This window comes from Asterias rubens, chromosome 17, assembly GCF_902459465.1.
Source record: "Asterias rubens chromosome 17, eAstRub1.3, whole genome shotgun sequence".
Lineage (NCBI taxonomy): Eukaryota > Metazoa > Echinodermata > Asteroidea > Forcipulatida > Asteriidae > Asterias > Asterias rubens.
This window is the reverse complement of record NC_047078.1, coordinates 2,163,254-2,174,506: the sequence shown is the minus strand read 5'-3', so window position 1 is coordinate 2,174,506 and position 11,253 is coordinate 2,163,254. Positions and strand designations below refer to the sequence as shown.

Genomic DNA, 11,253 nt, shown 5'->3' with positions numbered 1-11,253 from the left:
TCACACACAACGAACGTTCCGATTATGCACGGCAAAAACTGTACACGCTTGTAATGAACGAACGCTAGCGGGCGCTCTGTTTCTCTGATTTAGATCTCACCATGTCTAGAGTCTGTGCTCACCAAGGGTCTTGGACATTTGCAAATTGAAGGCGTGGCCAGACTATGTAAATGACTTTTAATTAATGCAATATTCATATCACGTGACGAATTGAAGATGACTATTCAAACTAGATCGAGTCAAAGGTCAATATGATCGGCGCTCTATTTTTAATAATCTTTGCTCAAAGTGATTCAAAATTATGCGCATGCTCATGCACTACGTAAACAATGGGGTACCTTGAATGGTTTTGCCACATAACACTCAAAGGTTACCCAACGCATAGTGCTACCAATAGAAGTACGTACATAATATACAAACGTGACTTTCAAAAAGTTGTAAGGCTAAACATGAGTCATCGTACTAACCAGTAGGCCTACATTTCCAATAATCAAGAACTATCAATTTAATTTAAAGGCACTGGATACTATTGGTAACTGTCAAAAAACCAGTCTTCTACTAGCCTTGTCCAAGGCTCTTTACGCAAGCACCGGCCCGCTCTGACTTCACGAAATGCATAGATACTATACCGAATACCAGTCATCTCGCCCCCCAGCAAAGTCGCCCACAACAAAGTCGCCCCCAGCAAAGTCGCCCACTACAAAGTCGCCCCCAGCAAAGTCGCCCACCACAAAGTCGCCCCCTCACTTACAAAGTCGCCCCCCTGTCAAAGTCGCCCCTCACAAAGTCGCCCCCTGACATAGTCGCCCCCCAACAAAGTCGCCCCCGACACAGTCGCCCCCTAACAAAGTCGCCATAGAAGATTTCACTAAGTGAGGGCGCCCTTTGTTAACGGTTTAGATTCAACCATTGGAGATTCCAGGCTTGGCGAATGCTCTGTCTTTTCGCTAGATAACTAATTAGCTATTTTCTTTTTTTTATACTTTGAATTGGCCTTCTAATATTATGTAAATCTGTATCGAACATAGACAGTTTTCTGAATTAAATTAAGCATGCCAACCATTTAAGATTGTATACATAATTATTGCTGTGCATAATTTTTAATCCATACCGGAAACATATTTTTATACCCAATATTTTTAGTTAATATTTTTAATCAATTTGTTTTAACAACAAACAATTGTTATGACTAAAATGTGATTTTGTCTGTAGGCCTAGTGATCGACTTAGGGTTTTAATTAAAGTAGGCAACCTGTCAACTTATCACAACAATAAAACTTCAAGAACTTCAAATAATGTATCAAAACACATCAGTTTTAGAGTTAACATAATTTTATTCAATTAAACAACATATAGACTATAAAAAAGAAGGTTTTAAATATAAAAAACAAAACAATTAGAACTTCATTTAAAAGCAAATATGTAACCACCATAACTTTTAATAAATTCGCGAATAATTACCATTGCACAAACATTTGCTTCAACATGGAGGGGAAAAAATTAAACAAATTGAGTTTGAAGTTTACATCAACAAAAAACAAATAAATAAATGCAAATAAAAACAACCCATCAGTTACACGGACATAACAAATATTTAAAAAAGTTTGAAGTTGGAAAAAGAAGTACATGTATTTAAAAAAACAAAAAAAAGTTTTGGAGTAGAACAAAAAATTTGAACTATATTCAAAAACAAATAAATAACCACAATAACTTTTAATAAATCCGCGAACAAAATTTGAATTTTATTTAAAAACATATAAATAACCACAATAACTTTAAATCAATCCGCGAATCCGCGAACTTTTAATAAATCCGCGAACAAAAAATTAGAACTGTATTTAAATAAAAAAAATAACCACAATTACTTTTAATAAATCCACTTTTGTGTACGTCGCTCAACCATGCACTGGGCGACTTTGTTAGGGGGCGACAGTGTCGGGGGGCGACTTTGTTGGGGCGACTCTGTCAGGGGGCGACTTTGTGAGGGGCGACTTTGACAGGGGGCGACTTTGTAAGTGAGGGGGCGACTTTGTGGTGGGCGACTTTGCTGGGGGGGCGACTTTGTAGTGGGCGACTTTGCTGGGGGCGACTTTGTTGTGGGCGACTTTGCTGGGGGGCGAGATGACTGGTTTCCACTATACCGCACGGCACACAACAGTACTTGATACCGCGGGGTCGAAGCATGGCTTTCGAGGTATCAACGAGGTTACAAAACGAGGCCGGAGTCTTCTACCAGTCTTCTCACTTGGTGTATCTCAATATTATGCATAAAATAACAAACCTGGGAAAATTTGAGCTCAATTGGTCATCGAAGTTCCGAGATAATAATGAAAGAATATTTAAAAACAACCTTATGTCACACGAAGTTGTGTGCTTTCAGATGCTTGATTTCGAGACCTCAATTTCTAAATCTGAGGTCTCGAAATCAAATTCGTGGAAAATTACTTCTTTCTCGAAAAATACTGTACTTCAGAGGGAGCCGTTTCTCACATTTGTTTTTATACTATCAACCTCTCCCCATTACTCGTTACCAAGTTAGTTTTTATGATAACTATTTTGAGTAATTACCAATAATAGTGTCTACTGCCTTTAACCAACAACATAAGTTCAACAATAATGCACCGTTTATAACATGGGTTTACTCATTTTATTTTGGTGTCGGGAGGTTGTAAACAGTAAACCATGAAACTTTCAGGACGTAGGTCTATGCCGATATACAAAGTAGATCCAATTTTGTTTTCGGTAATGAAAGCAGGGCCACGTAAATCATGGCAATTTATAGTCATTCTCAAACCCTAACAAATCGGTCCAAATTTTGCGTTCTAATGAAATTGTTGGTGCCAGATAATAAGTATCTTTTAAAGGCACTGGACATGTTTGGTAATATTGTCACAGACCGGTGTTCTCAGTTGTCCCAACATAAGTGTATTAATTTTTTTTTTGTTACTTCAAATGCCTATAATTATATAAAAGGCTTCAAGCCTAAAGTCTTTTAATATTGAGTGCGAAAACTGCGTTTAGAATTATAGTGGCTATGCCGTTGACACCAGTGTTATTTGTTTTATACTATTCCATGAAATGCTTTACTTTTTGAGAAAACATTAAATCAATTCTCGATATCGAGAATTACGGATTAATTTTAAACACATGTCTTGACACGGCAAAACATGCGGAAACAAGGGTGGGTTTTCCCGTTATTTTCTCCTGACTCCGATGACCGATTGAGCCAAAATTTTCACGGGTTTGTTATTTTATGTATAAGTTGTGATACACGAAGTGTGGGCCTTGGACAATACTCTTTACCGAACGTGTCCAATGGCTTTAAGGATATATAGACCAAATATAAAAAAATGTGAAATATTTACAATACGTTTTAAACCTACCATTAATCGAAGAATCTCGTGTGTTAAATTTAACAACAAACAAAAGTGCAATTTTCTATTTCGCCAACTACAATTTAAACAATTTAAATAATTATTAAATTATAATTTCAGATAATTTTGCGACAAGAAAACGAAACTTAACGCACTTCCCTTATTTTCATGGCGCAACTCTTCAAGGAATAGTAAAAGCCACCTGAGATTGCCTTCCACTGAACTCCCTGTCCGTCACCAACTCTGCTGTGGTTGTAATATTTACCATTAAGGTGTGCTTTAAAACAGGATTCGAACCACCAGGCACCTTCTTTTCTAACTGCACAGTTAAAGTTGATATTGTCATTGTCTTGGTCCTTTGTTGTGAATGGATAGCCGTCATGATAAAGCATTGAATCATCAACAGTGCTTTTCGTGTCATATGAGCCGATATGCAGAGTATACAGGTTACCGGAAACAGCAAACTCTCCATAAGCCGCCCAAAACTTCCCACCGTCCCAGTTTTCCATTTCAACAAGCAGTTGCCATTTTCCGTAGGCAGTAAGTGCTCGGAGGTTATTGTTTCCCAGCCAGAACTCACCATCGAGACTGCCAAAACCTGCTTGATATTCAGCCCAGTTGCGGTAAAAGTCAACAGAGCCATCTTGTCTTCTCTGGAACACGATCCAGCCTCCACCGTCAGTCTCCATATCACAGTAGACCTGGACGCCCTCTGGCTGACCATCGGGGTAGATTGTGTATTGTCCATTGTCGTTATTTGTACCTATTTATTTGTACTTATTTGTACGTATTTTCATGTGGCATTCTTTAAAGGAGTAGCCAACCCCAAAACCAGATAACCACTGAATCCCCCAGTAGTAAGCCACATTTGGGTTGAAAGAATATCGGCCGTTGAAATGAGAATCCAAGCAGTTATTATATAAACCACCAGGCACCTTCCCATTTGCTTGCACAGTTATTATAGTATGCGTCATTGTCATGGTCGCTAGTTGTGAACGAATACCCGTTATGGTATGCCATTGAGTCGCTTGCAGTACTAAGAGTGTCATATAAGCTGACAGTGATTCTGTACTCGTCACCAGATATAGCAAACCTCTTGTAAAGGGCCCACCGAGAGTAACCATTCCAATCAGTCAACTCAATACGTCGGTGCCACTCACCATTCCCAGTTATTGTACGCAGAATGTCATTGCCCAACCAGAACTCACCATTGAGGTCGCCAAAACCAGATTGATATTCAGCCCAGTTACGGTAAAAGTCAACAGAGCCATCTTGTCTTCTCTGGAACACGATCCAGCCTCCACCGTCGGTCTCCATGTCACAGTAGACCGGGACGCCCTCTAGCAGACCATCTGGGTAGATTGTGTACTGTCCATTGTCAGTACCTGATAATAGTAACTCTTTGCAGCTCTTGGAGGTTGCAGTTGACGTGACTTGTTTTGTCGTTTCTGCTGAAGTGTCAGATGCCATTGGTGTCGTCGGTGCTTGAGTGTTAGTAGCAGCAGAGGATGTGACATCGGTGTCAGGGGACATTGGTGTCGTCAGTGCTTGAGTATCAGTAGCAGCAGATGATGTGACATTGGTGTCAGGGGACATTGATGTCGTCGGTGCTTGATTGTCAATAGCAGCAGATGATGGTACATCGGTGTCAAGGGAAATAGGTTTCGTCAGTACTTGTGTGCCAATAGCTGCATATGATGTGACTTGTAATGCCGATTCTGCCGACGGTGTCGTCGGTGCTCCACTATCAATAGCGGCAGAGGATGTGACATCGGTGTCAGGGGACATTGGTGTCGTCAGTGCTTGAGTATCAGTAGCAGCAGATGATGTGACGTGTAATGTCGTTTCTGCCGAAGTGTCAGGGGACTTTGGTGTCGTCGTCGTTGTTGCGTGAGTGTCATCAGCAGAAGAGGGTGTAACATTGGTGTCAGGGGACATTGATGTCGTCGGTGCTTGATTGTCAATAGCAGCAGATGATGGTACATCGGTGTCAAGGGAAATAGGTTTCGTCAGTACTTGTGTGCCAATAGCTGCATATGATGTGACTTGTAATGCCGATTCTGCCGACGGTGTCGTCGGTGCTCCAGTATCAATAGCGGCAGAGGATGTGACTTGTTTCGTCATTTCTGCTGAAGTGCCAGGGGAAATTGTTGTCGACGGTGCTTGAGTGTAGCTATCTGCAATCGTGGGTGTTTCGTCGATTGATGTAGTTTCAGTTTTTATAAGAAACTTAGTGTCCACATTCTCGTCATAATAGACACTTCCCAGGAGATGGACCAAGTCATCAGGGTTGTTGGATCTGGTTGCATTATTCAACACACAAAGATGTGTACTGGGGTGGTAGTTGAATGACTGACATTGGGGGCTGATGGCGCAGTCTCGACCACACAGCACTGGAGAAGATACAGTCTTCCGCTGAAAACCATGCCTCTTCAAGATCTGATTGTTTGCCGAGTTGTAGTATGATATCGGTTTTCGGTCATTACATCCAGAAAGACAACCGTGTACACAAACTGCTAAGAAGATAACTGCAAACGCGTCTCTCATGGTGAAATAGTTCATTTTGATCAAGCATAAAAAGAATGGTGATGTTCAGTGGCCTACAGAAACCAACTGTAAAAGACCGTTTAGTATTGATTGAAAAGTTGTAGTCGTGCAGTTATGTGGTGTTTGCATCCACGACGACAACGATAACTACAAACACATATCCCTCTCATGTTGTGAAATAGTTCATGTTGACCAAAGCACAATATAATGGTGAGGTTCAGTCTGAATAACCTACCGTTCAGTGTTGTGTTAGAATCAATCAGATAACCACTCTGTAATCATGTGTGGTGAGTGCATCCAAGCTACACACAGAGTATTATTTTGGTTTTATATTTACACCAATATAGTGCAACACTCAAGTAGTTAAGATTCTCGTGCGCAGCATCCACCCAAAAATGTGATTGATCAAACTTGATGGCAAATGCATTGGCACTATTCCCTCCGTCTTCACGAAGCTTGGGCGAGTGTAGCATACAGATTTACACGCAGCTTTGATCATGTTGTGATGTAGCTGTCTGGATTTTTGTGTAAAATAGCAAACGCAAGCCTTGGTAGTTTATACCTGAAGCGCCCAATATAGAGAGACTTCATCGAACCTTGCTGCTGATGAAGTAGCACTTGATATAACACATTCCATTGGCCAGTGAAATCATACGTCAACACGTCATGAATATTCAACGATAGAGTCACAGAAAGGATATGCATCAATACTCCATTGGCCAGGGGAATCACACGTCGACACGTCATGCAGATTATTCAACGATTTTTTTAAATAAGAAACACGGTTAAAGCGAGGAGGTGCAATCCATACCAGGGAAATTATACGTCGATGAATATTAAAGTAAATGCTTTACTCAATTCTCGATAGCGAGAATTACGGATTTATTTTAAGCACATGTCATGACACGGCGAAACGTGCGGAAACAAGGGTGGGTTTTCCCGTTATTTTCTCCCGACTCCGATGACAGATTGAGCCTAAATTTTCACAGGATTGTTATTTGATATATAAGTTGTGATACACGAAGTGTGGGCCTTGGACATTACTGTTTACCGAAAGTGTCCAATGGCTTTAATCAAAGTTGGTGCACCAATTATGCTATTCCTCCTATTGCCAGGGAAGTCATACGTCGTCACGTCATGAATATTAAGCGATCATTTACAAACGAATTTAGCAAATATGTTTTAAATAAAATGTTAAATAATTTCTGTTGTACATCCATAATGATTAAAACAATCAAGCGGTTCCAAAAACTAAAGGTATACTTTGCATTACAATTTTGACAAAAAACACCGGCACCCACTATATTATTCATACAGTTTTGTTTCTCAAGGATAACAATGGCGTCCAAAGTTCTGACTTGTATAGAGGTAACTACCTATTTTGAAAGCCATTGTCATGTTATTTTATATAAGTAATACTTTAATGGTAAATCAATGCGAATTTAGAACAAAAAATACAATAAAAAAGCATGAGAACGTCGATATAGTAAACAATGGCGTGGTATCGAGAAAATTAAATGCCTTCAACAGCGTAAGTGTCATCAAGGTGGCAACCATGGCCCAATTTCATAAAGCTGATTAGCAGAAAATATGTACTTGCTAAGCGAAAAATTAGTGGGGTACCAGTCAAAACAATGTTATCTTATTGGATTGCGGGCTGGTAACCTAATTTTATAAGTAATATTTTCCTGTGCTTAGCAAGTTTCTGTGCTTCATGAAATTGGGTCCTGGGCCCAATTTTATAGCGCTGCTTAGCGGCCGATTTTGTGGTTACCGTGCGATTTTCATTTCAAAGCGCTGCTAACCGTAAGCACGCGAAGGGCATGAAACCTTCCGGTGCTTACCGCACGAAAATAAATGACGTCACAATAATGGTAAACGCGCATTATGGCCGCCAAATTTTCCTGCTAACCTGTGAAATACGCTTGCACCTTAGCAAATTTTGTAGGCACAAAAACTGAAAGTTTTAAGTGGTACTCATATGGACACATGGATGTTAATTTAAGTCTGGTGCTGAAAAAGAAAAGAAAAAAACGTTCGATGCATTGAATATTACAATGCATGCAATACAGCAGGAGGAAATTTTGTCGAGGCCATCCTCTGTTGCATTTCAATATCACATTGTTTAATTTAGTTTCCAATTATACCATATTAGTTTTCTCGCCACAATGGCGGGGGTTTAAAAATAGATAGTAATTTTCAATCCAGAATTGTTAATTTACTTTCTGACCACGATGTACGTGTACACATTAAAGGCACTGTACACTATTGGTAATTACTCAAAATAAGTATACAAACTGACACTGCAAAAAAGTGACGTATAGTTATTGAGAAATAACTTCCCTCTCAAATAATAAATAATTATTTGAGTCTAGGAAAGACATCGGGCCTGAAAGCTCACAAGTTTGCCACAGAGGTGTTTTTTATTCCCAGATTATGTTTTGCGCATAATGTTGGGATTCACCAAGTGAGAATACTGGGCCCAATTTAATAGAGCTGCTAAGCCACAAATGTGCTTAGCATGATATTTCTTCCTTGATAAAAACAGGATTACCAACCGAAATTTCAGTTTGTTGCATATTGCTTGTTGATGGTATTCAGCCGTTGTTTGCTTATCCTGAAAATCACGCAAAAATTTGTTTGGTAATCCTGTTTTTGACAAGAAAGAAATTTCATGCTAAGCAAATTTCTGTGCTTAGCAGCTCTATGAAATTGGGCTCTGATCTTTGACAATTATTACAGAAGGTGTCCAGTGCCTTTAAAGCTGGCATAGTTTTGTATTGATTCTAATTTACGTACAGCTGGGCCTAACCACTCGCTTTTTTGCAGATATGATGGCTCCACCGGATAACGTGTGGACACTGGAGATGGATAATGTCACATACTCTGTTATTTTGTAACGCGCCATAATCTTTTAAAGACACTGGACACTATTGGTAATTGTCAAAGACCAGTCTTCTCACTTGGGGTATCTCAACATATGCATAAAATAACAAACCTGTGAAAATTTCAGCTCAATCGGTCATCGAAGTTGTGAGAAATTAATGAAAGAAAAAAAAACTTGTCGCACCATGGTCACAGGAAGTTGTTTGCTTTCAGATGCTTGATTTCGAGACCTCAAAATAATTCTGAATTGAGTCGAAATAAAAAAAATTGAAAATTACTTCTTTCTCGAAACATATATACGTCACATCAGAGGGAGCTGTTTCTCACAATGTTTTATACCATCAACCTCTCCCCATTACTCGTTACCAAGAAAGGTTTCATGATAATAATTATTTTGAGTGATCGATTTCTCTATGTCTTGGACAACGTCTTCTTCAAAAGAATACGTCGAGACCGTTTTTAAAATTTTCTGCAAATAGAAATTGTTAATTCCCTCTGAAGAAAAAAGATTGTCATAAAACTTCCGGACAATATCCACCATTTGAGAAGGTTCATTAGTAACTTGCCCATCCGTATTTTTAAATTCTTTAATGAGATTGTTTTTCTGTTGTTGCTTTTCAGTTGAAAGAAAGTATTTGCTCGGTTTTTCCATATCACACTTATTTTGTATGTGAACTTTGACCTTAACTTTTTCCCATTTAGTAGTCTCGTATTCTTTAATTTTATTCTCTATTTCTTCAAGTTCACAAGAAACGTCTTCAGAGGTGTTAGTAATGATTTGCTGGTACCTTTTCTTTAACTTTTCTTCTTCTTTACGTTCTTTGTACCTTTTTTCTCCATCATAATCTTTAATGATTTCCTTTAACCTATTCTTTCCTATGTCCCACCATAAAAGAGGACAATCATACAAAATTTTCTGGGTTTTCCAAAAAATCCAAAACATATCCAGTCTTTGTTTACATTGGCTGTCTTTAAGAATTTCATTATTACAAAACCATCTTCCTTTCCCGGTGGGCACTGTTTGATTATCTAACCTGACTATAACTGTACTATGGTCTGATAACCCGGATGAATCAATGCTAATTTCTTTCAGTTGATTGCTTAGAGAGTTCGAAATGAGGACATAGTCAATTCTGCTAGGTCGTTTGATCCCTTTGTGATAGAAAGTAAAACCCGGATTGTTTTCTTTACTCAGTAATCCCCCCGTGTCAATTAAATCATTTTTCTGAATGACATTGAGAAGACACTTTCTGCTTTGATCATAATGTCAGCATTGATATCACAGTTAAAATCACCACCGATTATACAGTTACATAGTCGTCAATAATATCTGAAAGAGACCTATACCAATTCTCTCATAAAAATGCTTGCGAATAGTCGCATTATTTGGCGCATACAGTGAGATGAGACTAATCACCTCGCCTCCCATAGCAATAATCACCTTTAACCCATCTGCCATTGGAATCATTTTTAAAATTGATGAGATGAAGGCCGCTCTTTTGGGAAATAAGAATGGCAACTCCGCAACTATTTGTTGTCCCGTGACTGAAGGCGATTTGCCCACCCCACTGTCTGCGCCATGTTGACTCATCCCCAACCTCACTATGAGTCTCCTGAAGGAACACAATAGCCACTTTTTTCCTTAAAAGGTATTCAAAGACAATTTCCCGCTTTTGTGGGTTTCTAAGCCCATTGACATTGAGCGTTGCAATTGTGTATGCCATCAGAAAACAAACAGCGATGCCAAACAACAATTTATGAGAAACTTGGTACAGCAACATTTACAGTTATAAAAAAGATTATTTCTGTTGTTCTTTTCCTCTCGTGTCATGTCTGACTTGGCCGATCTGATATGGTTCTTTTTGGTGGTGGGCATTTCCCCCGCTTCCGCGTTTCTTCCTAAAACGTTGAACACCTTTTCTGACATAAGGCACCCATTCTTTTTGAGTTTGATCTTGTTCAGTTTCTTGAGTTGTTTCATGCTCGTCTCCCTGGCCCTGACTATCTTGGTTCATGTCTTCCATTTCTTCATTGTGTGTTGTTGCGTTTGCTTCATAGGCCATTTCTATTATTAGAGGACTTTTTGCCCTTCGGCCCGTGGCCTATCAGGAAAAAAAGAGAAGCAATCATGAGCCCTTCAAATCATGAATCCCGATGTTGATGAACTGGAAGTGTGTTGTTTGGGAAAAATTATCAGGCTATACATCTTATCACGGTTTTTGTGATAACCTGTTGTTGATTATTGTGTTAGCGCCCTCTATTGACTGTTTGTAGAAAGGGTGTTTTGTAGTTGTGTGGGCATCCATCTTGTTTGTTTATTAAAGTCATGTACACATGGTTCGTTAACCTAATCCAGTGAGTTAAAGTCAGTAATTGAAGTTACTACATTTTGGCGACGAGGATGGGATCCTGCTAAACAGGGAGAACATCCAGAAGAAATATCAGT

General features: G+C 39.2%; 1 protein-coding gene across 1 annotated transcript; it reads right to left on the bottom strand.

The window, feature by feature from the left end:
* Window positions 1–3,520: 3,520 nt before the first annotated feature.
* On the bottom strand, window positions 3,521–5,936 carry LOC117301700 (tenascin-R-like). Its single transcript, XM_033785726.1, has 2 exons — window positions 4,553–5,936; window positions 3,521–3,921 (listed from the first exon to the last, which is right to left on the bottom strand). Exons 1-2 carry the CDS (start codon window positions 5,934–5,936, stop codon window positions 3,521–3,523), a joined length of 1,785 nt encoding a protein of 594 aa, XP_033641617.1.
* Between the last annotated feature and the right edge of the window lie 5,317 nt (window positions 5,937–11,253).

Coding starts and splice junctions, on each gene's coding strand:
- LOC117301700 (XM_033785726.1), bottom strand. CDS start 5,936: ATGAACTATTTCACCATGAGAGACGCGTTTGCAGTTATCTTCTTAGCA. Junction 3,922..4,552: donor GTTGGGCAATGACATTCTGC/GTACAATAACTG, acceptor ATAACCTCCGAG/CACTTACTGCCTACGGAAAA.